Below are 22,032 nucleotides of genomic sequence, written 5' to 3' on the forward strand. Positions count from 1 at the left end.
TCGATCCTGCACAGTCAATGCCAACTGAAAGCCATGTCTTTTTCACAAACACAGATACACCCTAATCCACTATAGAATAAGTAATCATAAACTTTCTATTTAGGCAAAAATTAAACTGAACCCCCAAGATGCCAGACTCTGCATACAATGCAACACCACAGAAACAGAAAATGTCCCCTAGTACTGTGCAAAATATAAAGACAGCAGATGTAAATTTGAAAAAAAAACCTAACAAATACCAATCACCACTTTACAAATTAACAAATAGAAATAAAACAAATATAGAACATAAAATAATACCATTTTATTGGACTAATAGATTTAGCTTTCAGAGGCCAAAACATCCTTCCTCGGGTCAATATAGTATAGTACTGTTACAGTATCCTATTCTGACCTGAGGAAGGGGGTTTTGTTCTCCGAAAGTTAGCCAAAATGTATTGAAATTAGTCCAATAAAAAGATTACCTTGTTTACATGTTCTATTATAAACATTTATTAACACATCTACAATACTACTTTATCCTAGAGCAAAAAAATAAAAATATATATTTTATTTACAGTTTGTTGTCTCTGGTTTCTGCTTTCCTCATCTTCTTGTCACTGTCTTCCTTCCATCCAGCATCTGTCTTCGGTCTCTCTCTGCCATCCAGTGTCTGCCCTCTCTGCTGTCCCCTCCATCCATTGTCTGCCCTCTCTCCCTGCCCCTTCCATCCACATCTGCCCTCTATCTCTGCCCCTTCCATGATCCATCCACCATCTGCCCCTGTCTGCCCTCTCTCTCTTCCCCCATCCATTCACTGTCTGCCCTTTCTATCCCTTCCATCCACTGTCTGCCCTTTCTCTCTGCCCCTTCAATCCACAATTTGCCCTCCCTCTCCCATCCATCCAGGGTTTGTCCTCCCTCTCGCTCCCCCATCCAGGATCTGCCCTTCTCTCTGCCCCTTTTTTTCAGCCCCCAGTTCTAGCCCCACTATCCCACCAGTCCCCCATTTCAGCCCCAGCCCTTTTCTCCCACCAGTCCCGAGCTTCAGCCCCCCAGCCACTTCTCCCTGTCCCCTTTTCAGCCCCCAGTCCACAGTTTCAGCCCCTGCCCCTTTTCAGCCTCCAGTCCCAGTACTAGCCCCCTTATCCCACCTACCCTCCTTTTCAGCCCCCAGTTCCAGCCCCCTTCATCCACATGCCTTGTATTAGGGTCCCCCTTTTCAGAACCATTCTCCCACCTGACCCACGCATGCCCCATTTTCCCACCAGCCCCAGGCATGGCCCCCATTTTCCCATATGGCCCCTTCTTAGACCGCAGTGCCAGTCCCCTTCTCCCATCCAAGAACCCCCTCCCCACTCCCTTCTCCCATCCGTGAACCCCCTTCCCCACCTCAGTCCCCTTCTCCCATCCAAGAACCCCAGTCCCCTCCCCACCCGTCCCCTTCTCCCATCCAAGAACCCCCTCCCTAGTCCCCTTCTCCCATCCAAGAACCCCAGTCCCCTCCCCACCCGTCCTCTTCAATCATCCAAGAACCCCCTCCCCACCCCCTTCTCCCATCCGTGAACCCCCTCCCCACCTCAGTCTCCTTCCCATTTGAGAACCCCCTCCCTTCCCCCACCTGAGAACCCCCACCCCACACCCTTCTCCCATCTGAGTCCCTCCCCCCCGACCCACCTACCAGCGCCGTTCTCCTGCCGCCCACTGAATGATCTATGTGGTATAGATCATTCAGTGTAAAAAATGTAACGAAGGATGCTATATTGGAGAAACAGGCCAGATGCTTAAGACAAGATTCAATCTGCACAGACATCACATGAAAATAGCCGGTGCCAGTCAAGCCCCCACCCCTGTGGGCCAACACTTTACAAGACCAGAACACTGCACCAGTGATTTCACAGTAAGAATACTGAAAGGTAATTTTAAAACAATACAGGAATGTAAGACCTTTGAAATAAGAATGATTGAATATTTTGACACACAACAAACAGGACTTAATAAGGATCTGGGTTTTCTAACCCATTATAAACCATAAAGCTGTATTTCTCTGTTTATTTCTCTGTTTATTACCTCCTCTCACCTACCAACACCCATCCTGTTAGAATATCAATGAAATGCTTTGATGTCCCCATGCATACCCCCACCCTCCCACTCTGTCAGACTGTCAAAGTAATGCTTTGATGTTTCTCTTATATATACACTATCTGCTACCACATTTGCTTATTTCCGATCTGACGAAGAAGGGCAACCTTCGAAAGCTAATCAAGAAATGTATTAAGTTATGTCCAATAAAAAAAGGTATCATCTTATTTTCTTTTCCATGTTTTATTTTGTTTGATTTCTATTGATAACCACCAAGATAGGAATTCCTTCAGAGAATGGGTGATGTTCAATTCAATTCAATTTAGCTCTTATATACCGCTAATATCCCCTGTTTAGGGTTTAGTGCGGTTTACAATATTATTAGAATAACAGTTACAGTTTTATAATTATAGTGATGACATCATGAAGGTTACCTGTGGCTCAAGTTCACTAGGAAGACAGTTATCCTCAAGAGGAGGCGCGCCTTAGGAGTGGCATGTACGATGGAGGCCATGTGGCCTAGCAATCTCAACATCTGCCGTGCTGTGCTGATACTTGCTGATTGGCAAACATTCCGAACCACAGAGGTGAAAGACTGTTGGTTTGGGAGGAAAGCACTGGCTCGAGCTGTGTCTAGCAGGGCTCCAATGAACTCCAGTTGCTGGGATAGGCAGAGGTGGGACTTAGGTATTTTATCATGAACCATAGTAGCTCCAACACCTGAACGGGTCTGTGCATTGATCCTTTTGCACTTTCCTCTGATGTGCTCTTGACCAGCCTATTATCTAGATCAGCAGTATCCAAAAAATGTCTTCATTCAACATGCAGTTAACTTCTGGAATGTGTTGCCAGAGAATGTGGTAAAAGCTGTTAGCATAGCAAGGTTTAAAAAAAGGTTTGGATAAGTTTGTAAGAGAAAAGACCACAAGTCATTATTAAGATGGACTTGGGAAAATCCACTGCTTATTCCTGGGATAAGCAGCTTAAAATCTGTTTTCCTCTTTTGGGATGTTTGGGTCTGGCACCCCCAATCATTTTGAAATGCTGGCTCTTCTACTCTAGACACCATATCAAAAGCATCATAGGTTGCCCGTCCTGTGTACTTTCCCCAATCCAACTACTTGGCTACTATATAACAGAGCTCCTCAGTCTTCTCTCCAGGGAGAGTGATTGCAAACTCTGCCACACTGCGTACAATGCTGTTTTAAGAGTTGGTGCAAAGCTATGTAGCAGTGAACATAGCATTTTGGTAAAATTTCTTCCCAAAAGACTCCAAGGTCCAATCCTCCCTCCCAGTTTATATTATTGTTATGCTTACTCTTTTAACTCTAGCTATGATTTTTTTTATTCTTACCAACCCACTGTGTATACAGAGTATACAGTATATGAGAATGACTGATTGTCTGGGGGCAAATAACTCCGCAAATATAATGGAATGGGACCAAATTTGGAATGACAGAAAATGCAGTGAAAAGACACATCAAGTTAAAAAATCAGCCAAATCAGACTCGGGGGTTCCAAAGATATAAGCATATCCCAAAAATAACCTAATACATTTCTGTGGAAAAATCAGTTCTAGCTTCTTCAGGATAGAAACTAGGATAAAGTGAAACAGGGGAGTTAGGAAATTCCTTCTTTCAGCACTAACACACACACGTACTGCTAGACAACACACATATAAGCATACACATCCTATATATTAAAAAGCACCCTCAACGTTCTGAAGCTGACTCCGTGGCTTCAGTGAAGGGTTTGTAACAACTGAAGCTCAGGCTCCATCTCTGTCTGCTCCGCCCTCGCGTAAAAACATGATGACGTCGAGGGCGGGTAATGAGTTCTACCGGCATTAAAGAATCGTGCTCGCACCACTCGCCTGCACACGCACGCGCCTTCAACTAGACTCACATGCAAACACCAAGCGCCTATGTCTCGCTGCACACAAACCCACCAAGCCACTCCCGTACCCACAACAAGCGACCATATCTGTCTACTCCGCCCTCGCATCAAAACGTGATGACGTCGAGGGCAGGTAATGAGTTATACCGGCATTAAAGAATCGCAGTCGCTCAAATCGCATGCACACAGGCGTGCGCCTTCAACTCCACTCGCGTGACAATACCAAGCGTGTCTGTGTCTCACTGCAAAAAAAAGCGCCAATCGAGTCCCGTGCCCACAACAAGCGCGCCTGTGCACCGGCTATGATCAATGTGTCAATCCGCTCACACACAGCACCAGCTGTCATTTTAACACAGACAGGCTCGCACACAGCACCAGCTGTCATTTTACCACAGTGCTGCTGACAAACGGACGGGATTATTTCCAAACTCGAAAAGTTGATACTGGTGAGTGCCCTGACTCCCCCACACAGATGCTGCTACACTCTCCCCCCCCCCCCCCCCACTATCATACACAAACTTTGACAACCTCCCCACACCCCCCCCCCAACATCATACAAGGAATATCCAAAGGAAAATCAGCATGTTTCTGTATGACACACACACAGACATACATTCCTTCAACCCCCCTCCACCCCTTCCCACAAGCATCATACAAACACTGTGCCATGGAGAATTACACTCACTCAGACACACACACACTACCTCCAACCACCCCCACAACAGCAGACACAAACTCTGCCACGGTGTCTCTCACTTACACCCACACACTCCCCCCCCCCCAAAAAAAAAATAAAAATACATACACAAGCTGTACCCTGGAAAAACACCATCTCTCACTCACAACCAAAAACACAACCAAACTACACCCCCCAACCCACACAAAAACATACACACACTCTGCCATGGAGAGACAGCATCTCTCTCTCACACTCACTCACAATCCCACCCCCCTCCATACACAAACTCTAACAAGGACATTCAACATCTATCTATCTCACTCACACACCCACACCCACAGCCACAGCCCCCACCACCACCACCAAAAAAACCCCATACACTGATGGAGGACAACACTACGCTCCCCCCCCCCCCCAAGAATGAGCATGCACATTAGTCATGCAAATCAAACAATCCAAAAAAAACAAAAACCAAGGTAAACCTCCCCTCCCCCCCAACTTCCAAAACAGGGCAAAAGAAAGGGAAGTACAGGGGAACAAATGCAATTGTCCTCCCCGCCAAACACTCTCAAGCGCAGACCCCTCTACCCTCTCCCCGCCCCACATCATACACAAACTGTACAACCTTCCACACTCTCTCAATCTCATACACTCTCGATCTCACAGAGGGTCTGTATCGCACACATACTCTCTCACACTATGTCTCACACACACACTCTCTCTCACATACACTGTATCTGTGTGAAACAATCTCTCACTCTCACTGTGGCTCACATACGCACTCGCACACACTCTCAATCTCACACACACACTCTCTAACAGACACACTCGCAGCCACACACATTCAGTCTCTCTTACACACTCACTCTCACACACACACACTCTCTCAAACATACACACTCTGAGGAAAACCTTGCTAGCGCCCGTTTCATTTCTGAAAGAAACGGGCCTTTTTTTACTAGTAGATATACAATACACAAAACTGCCCTCACAAACAAGTGTAGTTTTCTGGCTAACCAAAATATACAACCAGTTATGCTTCCTGATGAAATGCATACAAATATTCCTCATAAATATCTGCTGTGGATATATCAACATGTCTGGTGGGGGAGGGAGCAGCAGAAGTGGTTAGTGATGACTACTACTACTACTACTACTATTTAGCATTTCTATAGTGCTACACTAGAGTTGAAAAACAATGATCTGGAACTCTTCTGCTCATACATAATCTCTTATTCACAGTAAAGTAGCAGGAGAAAGCAAAGTTACTTACCCTTAGCAGGTGTTCTCCGAGGACAGCAGGCATATATTCTCACATGTGAGTGGCGTCTTCCATGGAGCCCAATGCGGACACTGCCATAATGCCTTCCCACCCAACGCTCAAGCGCGGGACTAGCAGTGTAATATGAAAGCTAAGAAGACAACTCCCAGGGAAGGCGGGAAGGATGTGAAAATATATGCCTGTTGTCCTTAGAGAACACCAGCTACAGATAAGTAATTTTGCTTTCTCCACGGACAAGCAGGCATAATACTCTCACATGTGGGACTCACTAGCTCTCAGGGTCATAAAGTCCATAACTAATTTGGTAAGCAGAAATTGAGCATAGCGAAAAAAAAAAGAGGCAGAGGGTGAACTTTCAAGTAGTAAAAAGATTTTGCTGGACGGCTTGTCCAAATCGGCTATCCCGCTTGGAATGCTGCTCCAGACAGTAGTGAGCAGTAAAAGTGTGAGTAGAAGACCACGTTGCTGCCTTGCAAATTTTTTCAATGGAGGCAGAATGGAAATGGGCTACTAAAGCTGCCATGGCTCTTACATTGTGAACAGTGACACGGCCATGAAGGGTCAGCCCAGCTTGAACATACATGTAGGAGATAGTCAGCCAGCCAAGTCGAGATAGTACATTTCGTAATGGGAATTTTCATTCTGTTATGGTTGAAAGATATAAAAAGTTGGGAGGATTTCCTAAGAGGTTTAGTACATTCCATATAATACGCTAGAACACACTTGCAGACTAAGGTATGCAGTGCTGCTTCTCCAGGATGAGAGTATGGCTTAGGGAACAAGACAGGAAATACAATGGATTGATTTAGGTGGAACTGAAATACCATTTTGGGAGAAATTGAGGGTGGGTTCAGAGAACAACTCTGTTATGGTAGAACCTAGTGAAAGGCAGGTCTGCCACAAATGCTTGAAGTTCGCTTACTCTTCTGGCCAAACCAGAACCTGTACCTCACACAGAAAGAACTCAATACCATGGTTCAATGAAGAACTGAAAAAACTTAAAACACAAGTTAGAAGATTAGAACGTGCATGGAATAAAAAGAAAGACGAGCCCACACTTAACGCCTGGAAACAACTCCAAAGAAAATACAAATATACCATTGTATTTCCATCATTACAATGTATTGTAAGCCACACTGAGCCCGCAAATAGGTGGGAAAATGTGGGATACAAATGCAATAAATAAATAAATAAATAAGACAAACTAAAAGATTATACTACAAAACTGAAATTGGACCAAACTACAAGGACACACATAAATTCTTCCAACTCGTGAATAAACTACTAGGTATTACACCAGTCACAACCAACAGCAAAGATGTACCAGGAGCAGACAATCTCGCGAGATACTTCAATCAGAAAATCGTACAACTGCGACTTAAGATACCGATTAGTACCACCGACTATGCTGAATTCCTTGACTGTCTAGACCCAGACCCTGGCGTATACCCAGCAGACTGAACCTGGACCAGCTTCGAGACATTATCAGAGGATATCATCTCCCAAACGCTCAAAAGATTTGCCAAATCTCACTGCAAACTAGACATATGCCCAAACAACCTTATGACATCTGCTCCTCAACAATTTATAACAGACATAACAAAACACTTGAACTACATGCTACAAAATGGACTCTTCCCGAAGGAGAAAGGAAACATTCTACTCACACCCATACCCAAAGACGCAAAGAAAAACGCTAGTCAACTAACCAACTACAGGCCAGTAGCATCCATTCCCTTAATAACCAAACTAACAGAAGGAATGGTGACCAAACAACTCACAAACTATTTAAATAAATTCTCAATACTCCACGACTCCCAGTCAGGATTTCGGACTAACCACAGTACTGAAACAGTACTAGTTACACTCATGACTAAATTCAGACAAATGATTTCAACAATTTGACATGTCAAGCGCTTTCGACATGGTTGATCATGGAATACTACTACATATCCTTGAGTACTTCGGAATTGGAGGTAACGTTCTTAAATAGTTCAAGGGATTCCTAACCACACGATCATACCAAGTGACATCTAATTCGACTACTTCAGCCACATGGATACCCAAATGTGGAGCCCCACAGGGATCCCCCCTCTCGCTGACTCTATTCAACTTAATGATGATACCCTTGGCCAAACTATTATCAAACCAAAACCTCAACCCATACATATACGCAGACGACGTAATGATTTACATCCCATTTAAACAAGATTTAAAGGAAATTACCAATGACATCAACCAAAGTCTCCATATCATGCACTCATGGGTGGATGCATTCCAGCTGAAACTTAATGCAGAAAAAACCCAATGACTAATACTTACCTCTCAACATAACATGAACAAATTCACCACCAAACCTGAACCTTCCAATTTCAGATACCCTAAAAATTCTTGGAGTTACCATCAATCGACACCTAACACTTGAGAGCCATGCAAAAAACACAACCAAGAAAATGTTCCACTCAATGTGGAAATTAAAAAGAGTAAGACCTTTCTTCCCAAGGAATGTTTTCCGTAACCTGGTACAATCAATGGTGCTCAGTCATCTAGACTACTGCAACGCACTCTACGCCGGCTGTAAAGAGCAAATAATCAAGAAACTTCAAACAGCCCAGAACACTGCAGCTAGACTCATATTCGGTAAAACAAAATATGAAAGTGCTAAACCCCTTCGGGAAAAGCTACACTGGCTCCCACTTAAAGAACGCATCACGTTCAAAATATGCTCCCTAGTTCACAAAATCATTCACGGAGACGCACCAGCCTACATGTCAGACCTGATAGACTTACCACCCAGGATTGCTAAAAGATCATCCCGCACATTCCTTAACCTGTACTTCCCCAACTGCAAAGGTCTAAAATACAAACTAATGCATGCGTCAAACTTTACCTACTTGAGCACACAGTTATGGAACACACTGCCGCGCAACTTTAAAACGATCTACAAATTAACCAACTTCCGCAAACTACTGAAGACCCATCTCTTTAATAAGGCATACCACAAAGATCAACAAATGTGAACATATACTACTCCTCCACTTATATTCAGAATTGTCTTATAATATTTGCTTATTATATTACTATCATGTTTTATCATTATCATGTTACCCAAGCTTCTTCTATAACACTAAATGCATATCTTCTAACATATTTCCACCATTCATGATGTATTGTAAGCCAAACTGAGCCTGCAAAAAGGTGGGAAAATGTAGGGATACAAATGCAATAAATAAATAAATAAATAAAGTAAGTGCTATTAAGAACAGTACTTTCAGAGAACAGGAACGGAGTGGTTCATATGGAATTTTCATGAGAGCTGTAAGGATGGCATTAAGATCCTATGCCATCAGATGTAGTTTGATAGGAGGTTTGGTATGAAATAAACCTTTCATGAATCTTATGATCCAGGGACAAACAGAAATTGGTTTATTATCAACCTTTGAGTGGTAAGCGCTAACAGCACTCAAGTAACTTAGTTTTGAGGCCGGAATTAGTAAGATGGAGGAGGTTCTCTATAAGAGAAGGAAGAGAGCATATAGTAGGGTTGAGTGCTCTGGCTGTACACCAGAGAAAAAAATCTTCTCCAATTGAAATGGTAACATTTCTGTGTAGAGGGCTTCCTAGAGGCTAGTAGTATCCTAGAGACATCGTCTGGCAGATCTAAAGAAGCTAACTCTATGTTGTCAAGAACCACACCATTAGAGCCAGCAAGCAGGGGGTCTGGATGCAGGAGGAACCCCTTATTTTGTGTTATCAGGGTTGGAAAGGGATCTAACCTCAACGGTTCCTTGGATGGCAACTCTAGTTGAAGAGTGAACCAGATCTGTCATGGCTAGTAGAGAATAATTAAGAAGAGTTTTCCCAATGAGAGGCAGTGGGGGAAAGGTGTATAGAATATCTGTTCCCCAATGAAGTAGGAAGGCATCTGGGGCTACATGGTTTGGAGTATACAACCTGGAGCATTCCATTTCATTTCATTTATTACCATTTATAGACCATTCTTATCCAGAGTGGGATACAAAATAAACATACATAATAAATAAATAAAACATAGTAATTACTAACATATACAAACAAAAACAATATAAACAGACTCATCACTTCACTGTGTCTTTATTATACAAAAAAAAATCACATCAGCCGAAGATAAAGTAAAGTAACTTTATTCAGCACCAGATATGTACATGACCCTTCTGATGAAAATCACAAAGTGTAGGTGCAGAAAGCAGGGTAAAATATCTTGTAATAAAATTGTTAACAAGCAGTGAAGGCTCCACGGATGCTTAAAGCCCATCAAATGTAAAAAAAGGTCCACTCCTACTCTCTTGTACTTGTTTGTTGGACTGCATGTGGGGGTTTCTCTTATCTTGACCTTTTGGTTGCTGTTTTATTTATTTATTTATTTATTTATTTATTTATGTATTTATTGCATTTATATCCCACATTTTCCCACCTATTTGCGGGTTCAGTGTGGCTTACAATACATTGTGAATGGTGGAAATACAATTTGTTACAACTCGGTTATGGATTACATTGTGAGGAGTTATGCGAAAACAAAGTCAAAGTATCATTAAGGGAATAGAACAATGGAGAAGAACAATGGAACAATGGAAAGAAACAACGGGAAACTGATAGGGCAACTAAACAATAGTAGGAGAACAATTCGGTATAACATTTTTCTGTGAGTAGAGGTATAAATGTGGTAAAATTACGGGGGATGGGAATTCAGAAGAGAATGTATTGTTGCATTACTGTGTGTGGACTTCATGTGTTTTGATCCTTTCAGTAAATTTTATCAAAGAGATGGGTTTTCAATGATTTGCGGAAGTTGGTTAGTTCGTAGATCGTTTTCAGGTTGCGTGGTAGTGTATTCCAGAAATGCGTGCTCATATAAGAAAAGGTTGATGCGTGTAGCGTTTTGTATTTTATGCCTTTGCAATTAGGGAAGTGAAGGTTGAGGAAAGTTCGGGATGATCTTTTAGCGTTTCTGGGTGGTAGGTCTATTAAGTCAGACATGTAAGCTAGGGCTTCACCGTGAATGATTTTGTGGACTAATGTGCATACTTTAAAAGTAATGCGTTCCTTGAGTGGGAGCCAGTGTAGCTTCTCTCGTAAGGGTTTGGCACTTTCGTATTTTGGTTTTCTGAAGATGAGTCTGGCTGCTGTGTTCTGGGCTGTTTGAAGTTTCCTCAGTATTTGCTCTTTACAGCCTGCGTATAGTGAGTTGCAGTAATCCAGATGGCTGAGTACGAGGGATTGCACTAGGCTGCGAAAGACGGATCTTGGGAAGAATGGTCTTATTCTTTTCAGTTTCCACATGCAGTAGAACATTTTCTTGGTTGTGTTGTTTGCATGAGTTTCAAGTGTTAAGTGGCGGTCAATAGTAACTCCAAGGATTTTTAAAGTTTCTGAGATTGGAAGGTTTAGTTTTGGTGTGTTTATAGCGGTAAATTCATTCGTGTTGTACTGGGAGGTGAGTATCAGGCATTGAGGTTTTTCTGCGTTTAGTTTCAATCGAAATGCATCTGCCCAGGAGTTCATGATGTGTAGACTTTGGTTGATTTCATTGAAGATTTCTTTAATGTCTTGTTTGAAAGGGATGTATATTGTTACATCATTGGCGTATATATACAGGTTGAGGTTATAGTTTGATAGACGTTCTGCCAAGGGGATCATCATTAGGTTGAAAATAGTTGGTGAGAGGGGTGATCCTTGTGGTACTCCACATTCAGGTGCCCTTGTAGCAGACGTAGTTGAATTTGATGTGACTTGATATGAGAGCAGGGTTAGGAACCCCTTGAACCAGTTTAGGACATTTCCTCCGATGCCAAAATATTCAAGTATGTGTAATAGGATTCCGTGGTCAACCATATCAAAGGCACTTGACATGTCAAATTGTAGGAGGAGTATGTTGTTGCCGGTTGCAATAATTTGTTTAAATTTTGTCATTAGGGTAATTAATACTGTTTCTGTGCTGTGATTCGACCGGAATCCTGATTGGGCATCATGCAGTATTGAGAACTTGTTTAGATAGTTTGTGAGTTGTTTTGTTACCATCCCTTCAGTTATTTTGGTTATTAGTGGTATAGATGCTACTGGTCTGTAATTGGTTATTTCACTTGTGCTTTTCTTTGTATCTTTAGGTATTGGGGTGAGTAGAATTTTTCCTTTTTCCTTTGGGAAAGGTCCGTTTTGTAACATGAAGTTTACGTGGTTCGTTAGGTCTATTATGAATTGTTGAGGAGCTGATTTCATGAGGTTGTTTGGGCATATATCTATTTTGCAGTGGGATTTGGCAAATCTTTTGAGTGTTTCAGAGATGAGGTCTTCTGATAGTAATTCAAAATCGGTCCAGGTTCTGTCTGCTGGGTATATTCCGTCTTCTGGGTCTAGACAGTCTAGAAGTGTGGCGTATTCAATAGGGCTGGTGAGTATTTTAAGTCGTAATTGTATAATTTTATCTTTGAAGTATTTCGCAAGGTTGTCGACACCTGGTATGTCTTTGCTATTGGTTGTAACTGGTGTGGTGTCTAACTATTTATTCACGAGGTAGAAGAGTTTGTGTGTGTCTTTGTAGTTTGGTCCTATCATTGTTTTGTAATGTAGTCTTTTAGTCTTAATATACCAAAGTAATATTTTAGCTTTCTTCAAAAAATGCTGTTTCAACAATTTTTTTAAATAGTCCAACGTTCTTCTGGCTCCTAAGGGCACCTGGGAGTTTATTCCATTCTGTTGGGCCTGCTACAGAAAAAAAATCTTCCTCCTATAACATTTCAATTGAGAAAGTCAGGCACCTCCAATGTACAGGAATTATAAGAGCAAAATGCACGCTTCAAATGCTTTGAATGATACCAATGAAGAGCAGAAGCAGGGAAGCATGTTGTTCTGAGAAAGAGCAAAGAGATCTATTACTGCCCCCCCCCCCACCCACCGTTGGAAGATTTGATGAGCCATAGGCATGCTGAGGGACCACTTGTGAGGCTGAAGGACCCTGCTCAATTTGTCCACCACAGCATTCTTCTTGACGGCTAGGTAAAAGGCCCTTATAGAAGTGTTTTGAGAAGTTGCCCAAGTTTATATTTGGATTGCTTGCTGACAGAGGAGAAAAGACCCTGTTCCCCCTTACTGAGATAATACATCACAACCTGGTTGTCCATGCAAATGAGAATCATCTGATTGAGGAGGTGATCCTGGGAAGTTTTGAGGGCATTCCAGACTGCTCATAATTCCAGGAGATTGATTTGACACCATTTCTCCCATGGGGATCGAGAACCTTGTGTATGAAGGCCATCGAGTTTACCCCAACCTACCATGGAGGCATCCATGGTGAAAACTTTGTGATGTAGAGGGGGCTAAAGCAGAAGTTCCCAGGTGAGATTCTGTGGAACCATCCATCACTGGCAAAGTTGTGGGGAACCCAAATATGGGCTGAGAGGGGTTCCCTGGCTTGAGACCACTGAGAGGAGAGAGTCCACTGAGATATTTGGAAGTGGAGCTGAGCCAATGGTGTTACATGGACTGTTGAAGCCATGTGATTGATTGGACAAAGCATCTGACGAGCAGAAACTTGTTTGGAACTGGAAATCTGGTAGAGAGATACACTATAGTGTGTACCCTCAGTTGTGGGAGAAAGGCTTGTCTATGAACAGTGTCCAGGAGAGCCCTGATGAACTGCAAAGTTTAAACCAGTTGAAGCTGTGATTTTGGGTAATTTACTGCAAATCCAAGGACCTCAAGGAGATGTATGGCAGAGATAATGAAAGTCTGCGCCAACTGTTGAGAGCTTGCTTTGATCAACCAGTTGTCAAGGTAAAGAAAGACATGTATGCCCCATCTGCAGAGCGTTGCAGTTACCACTATCAGGCATTATGTGAAAACATGAGGTGCTGAGGCCAAGCCAAATGGCAAGACCTTGTATTGGCAATGATAGAATCCTAAAGTGGAAACGGAGAAAGTTCCTGTGAGCAGAAAATATAGATATGTGGATGTATGCCTCTCTTAGGACTAGAGAGTAACAGGGCCTGCTCAAGGGGCCATAGCACCCTGAGATAATTTTGGTTTGAAGCCCTCTCATTGGCACACCCCCCCCCCCACTGGCACCTCTCCCCCCACGCCATCCTTACCGCGGTCCGCCTTTAAAGGCAGTTTCCCCCTCCTGAATACCAACAGCATTTCACCTAACACTATCCACATTGGCACCACGTGTCTTCCCTCTGCTGCACCCCTGTGGAAACAGGAAGTTATGTCAAAGGGCAGGCCAGGACGCAGCAGATAGAAGATGCCGGGGCACTGATGTGGGTAGTGTTAGATGAAACGTTGTCTATGTTTGGGAGGGGAAAACTGCCTTTAAAGGTAGATGGGGGATGGTGGCCTGAGACAGAAAGAGGAAGGGGGTTCCAGGTCTTATTTTTTCCCTGCACATGCAACACTGCCAGGTAAGCTCTGGGCCAGCTTAACCCATAGGGCCAGTGACATCACAGGCTCAGGTGTTTGATGCCATTTATCTCCAGTATCAATAGGTTAAACCGGCCCTGGAGAACAAAGCCGGTCGTTGAGTTGGATCATGGGAAGAAGTGATCCCAGGGAAACCATGCAAAACTTTTCTTTGAGCAGGTATTTGTTTAAATCCTTTAAGTTGATAATCGGCGTACTACCCCCATCTTTTTCAGTATGAGAAAGTACCTGGAGTAAAACCCTCAACCCCTCTCCAGCAGAGGAACTGGTTCTATTGCATTTTGCCAGAGGAGGGCAGAAAGTTCCTCCTGAAGTTGGCTGGAAGGCCTTCTTTCCTAACGCAAAGTGTAACTGTGCTGAATGATCCAAAATAACCAATGGTCAGAGGTTATGAGGAGGCACCTCTCTTGAAATAGGATCAGCCTACCTCTTATCTATAGGTTGCTTGGTACTGACAACTGAACAGTGGCAATACTCTCTAGGAAGGAGTCAAAAACTAGATTGCTGTTTATACTGAGGAAGGGCCTGCCCTGCTGTTGTCGCAGGCGTAAGAGCTGAGAAAAAGTCCTTTGAGGAAGAGAAGCAGTAGGAGTATAATGATGCTTAGAACTGTAGGAATTAGAGCATCTACATCCTCCCGAATATCTTCTAGAAGAAGAGGAAGTAGTGGTAGAGGGCTCCAGTCTGCAGAGGGTTTTAATGGCATCTTTATGTTTTTTAATCAGGTCAGCCGCTTCCTCAACCTTGTTACCAAGTAAATTGTCTCCACGACAAGGGACATCTGTTAAACGTTCATTGACTGCAGATTCTAGGTCGGAAACTCTGAGCCAGGAAAGACGTCCCATTGCTACTCCCAAAGTGGAAATGCAAGAAAAGACATCAAAGCCTTATCTTGCCAGATATTTGCAACATTACAATAGTTTCCTGTGAAGTTTAAGAAAATCAGAAGCCTGTTCAAGAAGAAGGAAGTCTGCAAAGGAGAGCGCACTCTGCAAAAGAGACTTCAAGTAAATTGTGGAATAAAGTTGATAATCCAATATGCGGTTAGTTAGCATAGAGGCCTGGATTGTTCGCATCTCAAAAGCATCTAAAGTTCTTGCTTTTCTGTCTGGAGGAGCAGAAGCATGAGATCTCACACTGCAACTGTGCTTCAAGGTGGATTCCACAAGTAAGGAATGATGGGGTAATTGTGATTTTTTTTCAAACCCAGTGCATTTCTGTATCCTGTACATAGTGTCAGTTTTTTTGGGAGCAACCTGAACTATTAAGGGAGCTTCCCCGTTTTTGAAAACAGCATCCTTCATAACTGTATGAAGGGGGACAGTGATTCCCTCTTTAGGAGGAGAGTCGTAATCTAGAACATCAAAGAGTTCTGAACGATGTTTCTCTTCAGTCTCCAATTTGAAAGGTATGGCCTGGGCCATCTTGCGGACAAAAGCAGGAAAGGATATACTTACTGGGAGACACTTATGCCTTTCAGGTGGCAGAGAAGGTTCAGATGGAATGCCATAGGAGTCCTCAGCTGAGAGGTTGTGTGGTTCTTGTTCCGACTCCCAGGAGACGTCTGAGTCTGACTCTTCAAAGTATTTGTTTTGGGAGGTATCTGGAACAGTGTGTCTACTCTAGTGTCAATTCTGTGTGGAAGAATGTCGAAGCAGATGTGTCTATGAACCAGGACAGAGTTCCTCTGCCGATGTCGATGCATGCATTGGTCAGATTCATGCTGCCCCCCGATGATCGACACCGAGCCGGTGTGCAGGACCTCTTCCGTGACTGGCACTCTGATGTATCCTCAGGTTGGTCCAGGGAGCTTGAGTAAATTTCAAACCGAAAATAGTCGATGGTCCTTGGCCAAAAAAAAAGGCCCCAAAGGGCCCTAAATTTGAAAAATTGAAAAACTGAAAACATTAGAAAAATGTGTTTTGATGAAAAATAACAATGAGAAAAAGAAAATATGACGGAAAAAATATCCCAAAAAGAGAAGACGCCAAAAAAGAGAAAATTTGACGTGCTGAGGAGAGATTAGAAAGCCAACCTCTCTGCTCTATGGAAAACACAAGACTGCTGGTCCTGCGCTTGAGCGTCTGGCGGGAAGGCACCCCCGTATGCACGGCGGGGGCACTGCTCAAAGTTTTAAAGTGATAATACACAATGGTAGCGTCTGCTTGTTCTCAGAGAATTAGCGGATGAGTGATAGGTGCAACTACTTCCATTGGAAGGTTCCGGTTATCTTCAGAACTTTTAAGAGACACATTGGGGTTTGTACCTAGATGAGGGCTATCACTGCTAACAGTTACAATGTGAAATTATGAGATGTTTTACCTTGACAATCTTTTCAGTTTTACTTGGACGACTATTTGAATAGATAGATTTTTGCTGGACTATACTTCAACTAATCTTGTTAAGAATTACAGAGACAATACTGTTCTTTGTGCTGAGGTCTGAAGTGTGTATTATGTGGTTGGATAAACTGGACAGCACACTTCTCATTGCTACCTAGCTTTGATCTTTAAGATACCCAGTAGCTGGAAAAGATAGTTTATCTGTTTATCCATTGGTGTACCTCAGAATTGTCACCTCTCTGTTATATACACATACATACACACAACCTGGTTTTAAGAAGTGTAAATTCTGAGTATTCAGCAAGTTTCTAACAGGAAACCAAATGTACATGGAATAAAAAGAATGCAGGTAACAGATAACATCATGTTTCTGAGAATACAATGTTCTCTTAGCCAAGGTTGAATCTTTTCCTTCTCCTCTCCAACCCAACCCTGGATCATAAGCAGATCAGTGGCAGAACTCTTCCAACATCACTCCTCCCCGCAGTTCCTAGCCAAAGCAGTCAATTTGATGAGATGACTCTAGTTATGTGGTTTTGAAAGGGGCCTCTTTTCTCAGAACTGACCCTCTTCACATTGCCTTTGCTGAGGTTCACCACAGTTGAAATAGTAAGTTCACATAAGATAGAAAACAATGGTGGGCTGTAGAAGCAGTTTTAATGCTTTGTTGCATGCGACCGGCAACAATACAAATTCAGTTCAATTTTCTGTCAGCACAGCAGCAATTCTTTGCATTTCCTCAACTAGTGTTATCACTTATTGTCTAAATCAGACTAAAACTGATTAAGTTATCTGGAGTTCAGTGCTCAACTTCATTTCTTTTTTTCATTATGATCGAGAAAGCTCTTGAGGTTAGGCAGATAAGTGCTTGTGTGAGTACTTCAGTGGTTGGGCAACACTTTGTTAACCTCATGTTTGATCACTCTTCAGAACTCCTTTCATTCTAATTGAATAATCCTGATATTTTAAAGGGGAAGGTCATTGCAGTTTATGGAGGTGAATGAAGATATTTAGTGGGGTAGCACTGTGAAGTCTTAGAAGGTAAATGACATGATGGATGAATATTTAAGAGAATGATTTTATTGAGGTCTGTAAATATGAATACTATAGGAAAGATGTTAACTACCTTATCCAGAGGGTAAGCACGTAATACTTGGTGATTAATGCATGATCTAAATTTTGTCTTCCTACCAGGAAAGTGCAAGACATTACATGTCACTTCTGCGGGAGGTGCTTCTTGGATACCTTACACCTACGTTTACATCTCCACTCTCATGCATGTAAGTTCCATACCAGCTCAATCCCAGGAAGGCACAGAAATAAACAAGAAAAATTTAAAGTATACAAAATTAATGTTCTAACCCAGCTAAACATCCTGTATCAATTAACAGTGTTTAACTTGTAGAAGTGAGGATCAACAAACAAGTTTTGATTGATCCATTCTAGCCTTAGTTCTATTCAAGCATAGGCTTCCGAGATGGCACTGTAAATGTTTGTGTTGCAGTGTGTATGTGTGACTCCCTCCTTATAACTTTAAAATGGCTTGACCCAGCTACACCAAATTCTGTATGGCAGTAAGTTCTTAGGTAAACATCAGAACTGTCTACTATTTAAAATTGGTGAGTAATTTAGTAGGTGCTGTTTGGGGGGGGGGGGGTTGCAGATTTGACAACTCTCTAATATAAAATGCATCTAAAATGTTATACTTTCTACAGGTTTTTGGATAAATGTAATGCAGATGTATTTAGTTCAATAAAAAAAAGTCTCACCTACATGGCAACTACAGTACTGTCCTTAATTTTTGATATGAAGTTGTTGTTGTAATTAAACAGCAAAAACTAAATAATGTTCTGCTCCTAAAATTGAGAAGACAGCATTACAACTGAGTATTTTAAAGTTAAATAACATGAACCTCAACTGCCCCTGGACAAATCATAGACTTTTACACAGTGTGTTTTTACTAGCAAAAAAGGTGCCGGTACTCAAATGCTAAGCCCACCCTTCAGGGGTGAGGTGATCACTGATGGACCCATCCCACAATAGCCAGGCCCTCTGCAACCAGTCACAGAATCTATGACAAGGCAGAATTGGCATGTAGAGCCTGAGCTCTTTCATTAAAACTTGGGGTCCATGGGTCAATTTTAGCAGACAGTGGAAAAGATGCTGGTACTCGGTACCCCCAAGTACCCCCTCAAAAAAGCCCTGCTTTTACAACATACAACCTTATGGGACTACTTGGTTCAATGGTTGACTGAAAAACTGGAATGGGAAACAACTCCCAATTATAGGAGAAAAAACCACTACAGAAAAAACTGCTACCATTTACTAACTCAAAGTGTAATACCAAATATACTCAATTTTAATTGAACTGAAAAAGAAAAGGGTTCTAGGGCTAGAGCTCTGCCCAATAAAGTATCACTTATCTGAAAAACCATCGCCAAAAGAAGCTTCAATTTTTAAACAGATCCATATCCAAAGGGTCGTTTCAGCTTCATAGCATTGACAACTAGGCAGCTTGCTCAAAGTCCATAACTTCAACAAGGGCCCCCTTGTTTCACGGAGTTGCGTTAGGAAGAGAAACTTGTATTAGCAGCAGATAAGAGGAAAGAGAAACTAAGGAGTAAACACAAACATTAGGCTGGATTATCCACAAAGGGGACATCACCAACCAATAAAGCTACATGTTCTTTAACAGGATCATGAGATGGAGCAGCAAAGGACTAATTAACCATAATAGTTGTAGTACGAGCTAACAAATGTTTACAAAAAGCTAAAATAAAATGCATCCAATTACAGCAATAATGCAAATAGAAAAATGAAACATAAGTAAACTCTTTACCATAGATCCCAAAGTATCCCACCAGTCTATAAAACCCATGAACCAATATCACTAGGACTGATAGTATTTAACATAGGTCAGATCGACCATCTTTTTAATAGCATCTAGAGCTATTTGAGTAGTTTGGAACAGTAAAAAACATACAGTGCAATCCTCAGAAGCACTTACATGTCTCTTAAGCATACGGTACATATATAGTGATTGTATGGATCAGCAAATCTAGTATCAGCTGCTAAAAAGGACAAATTTCGGGGAATCCTAGGGAAATAGCAGGGCAGGGGACTCTGATGAAGATAAAATACAAAACAAGTAAAATGTAAACATTTTGTTAACCACAAATCAAAGCAAGAAGATCAAGAGCCAATAGACATCCAGAATCTATCAATTGAAATAAAATTGCAAAACATCAGAAACAAGTCCATGACAGGAGGCCACATCAAATAAAAGGGGGGGGGGGGGGGTTGTAATAAAAAAAAAATGAGATAACAAGTATCAAAACTAACATCCAAGGTCAATCAACAACACTGCAATAATCATAAAATGTCCCAAGAACAGAATAGTGAAGGCACACAGTCAGACTGTTCAGCAGACATCAGGAGAGAAGAGGAGCTGGCCAAATGTCTGCCTGATGCAAGAAAGTCAGAAAATCTAGTTGAACAGCAATGGGAATAACCACTTTTATAATATCTGGTCCAGTATACACAGAAAACTTTCACGTCTTATGGGTAAAATACTTCACATAAACCAGGTCTCCAGTCTGGTAGTGCAGGTAGGCAGCAATGACAAGTCTGCCTCTGGCGGGTGTTGATGAAAAAATAAAAGAGGCATTAACAGTATTCTGAGAGACAGAGAACAGGTGGGTAAAAATGTAATCCGGGTAAAGGTAATCTTAAAGAGAAGCATACGTTGGAGAGGGAGACCATAATCCTGTACCAAGTGTGGAAAAAGTTATAACATTCATATATTTAATGTATTAAAAAGTTGATAAGAGATAGTACTTGTGTGTTTAGTGTGCTTTAATAGGGGATTCAGAAGAGATACCTTTTTATGTTTTGCACCCAACTAATATTTCATTCAAGAGAGAGATCATCTTTATGTACTGATTGTACTACCAAATAAATTAGAAAGTCAGAATCATTCACTATACTGACTGTATCTGGTAGGTCATATTTTTTTTCAAAATATTTTATTAGTTTTCCATATATAACAACAATAAAGGGCAACAAAGAAATTAATGAAGGTACAAAAGGGAAAGGAAAGGAGAATATCTAGGTGTCTATTACATTATGAAGATATTCTCAACTGGCAACCAGACTTTTTTTCGTAGAAATGGTTGAGCGAAACTTCTCTGTCATGGCAAACTCAAATTTCTGATGTTGCAAAACTGTATTCCACCAAAAATGGACATTCAAAAGGTGTGCAGATTTCCAATTTTGTAAGATATGCCTTTGAGCAATGGTAAGAAGTACGTCTAGTAACTTTGCTTGTGGCTTTGGTAAGTCAAAAGATGTATAGGCAGATTTAAAAATTACGATGGAATAGGTCAAGTCATCATCAATAGATATAATCTTTTGCATGATGCTCCAAACCTCTTTCCAGAATTTATGAACCACTTGGCAGTCATACATCATATGAAGGAGGCTGCCCACCTGCTGTGAGCAGTGCCAACATTTATCTGATGGACACAGACCCACAGCAGCAAGTTTCCTAGGAGTCCAATTTGTTTTATGATATAGGAAAAACATGGACTGTAAAACTGTTGTGGAGGAAAGAGGTCTCACAACTCTTGACCAGAAGTAAGACCACGTTTCTTCGCTTAGAACACAACCGGTGCCTAGTTGCCAGTTTTGTTGGAGGACACAGTTATAATTATACGTTTTATTAACAAAAATTTTATACACAGAAGAAGCCGTTGCCCCTTCAACACCAATGTTTGTGCATTAACATATAAAGATGGCTGTTGAAATGACAATGAGGTTGACTTAATGAATGATTTAACACTATGTGAGAGTTGTAACCATTGGAAATATTTAGATGGAGACAGAGGGTATTTAGCTGTGAGGTCCGAGAAAGCCACAAGACTCATATCAGCCTTTACAATGTCCGAGATACAAAAAAACTCCCTTATATATCCACTGTTTCCAAAAGAATGGAGCCTTGTTTATTAAAATGTGCAGGTTATACCAAAGTGACATATGTAGAGACTTATTGAAGGGGATGATTTGGAGTTTGTCTAGCTCTAATAAAGGTTTAACTGTGGAGACAAAGATCTGGTCTAGTTTATTTATTGGAAATGAACTGGAAGTAAGAAGAAGCGGTAAAGTAAAAGGGGCTGCCATAGATTCTTTGAAATGTAGCCATATAGGGGTATAGTCATGGTGCTGGAATAACCATCTACATCCTTGCTGTATAAGACTTGTGATAAGTAAGAAAATCTGGAAACAGAACACCACCAGACTCCCTAGTGCATTTAAGCTTT

The 22,032-nt window shown here is 41.7% G+C and overlaps 1 protein-coding gene across 1 annotated transcript in view; it reads left to right on the forward strand.

Moving 5' to 3' along the window:
• The window catches only part of LOC115476747 (zinc finger and BTB domain-containing protein 16-A-like), a 375,007-nt gene that overhangs the window by 104,218 nt on the left and 248,757 nt on the right, over positions 1–22,032 (forward strand). The window contains exon 2 of the mRNA XM_030213317.1: positions 17,909–17,998. Within this exon, the coding sequence (XP_030069177.1) occupies positions 17,909–17,998 (90 nt within the window). The remainder of the gene's footprint in view (positions 1–17,908; positions 17,999–22,032) is intronic.

Source organism: Microcaecilia unicolor, chromosome 8, assembly GCF_901765095.1.
Source record: "Microcaecilia unicolor chromosome 8, aMicUni1.1, whole genome shotgun sequence".
In the NCBI taxonomy this organism is placed as follows: Eukaryota; Metazoa; Chordata; class Amphibia; order Gymnophiona; family Siphonopidae; genus Microcaecilia; species Microcaecilia unicolor.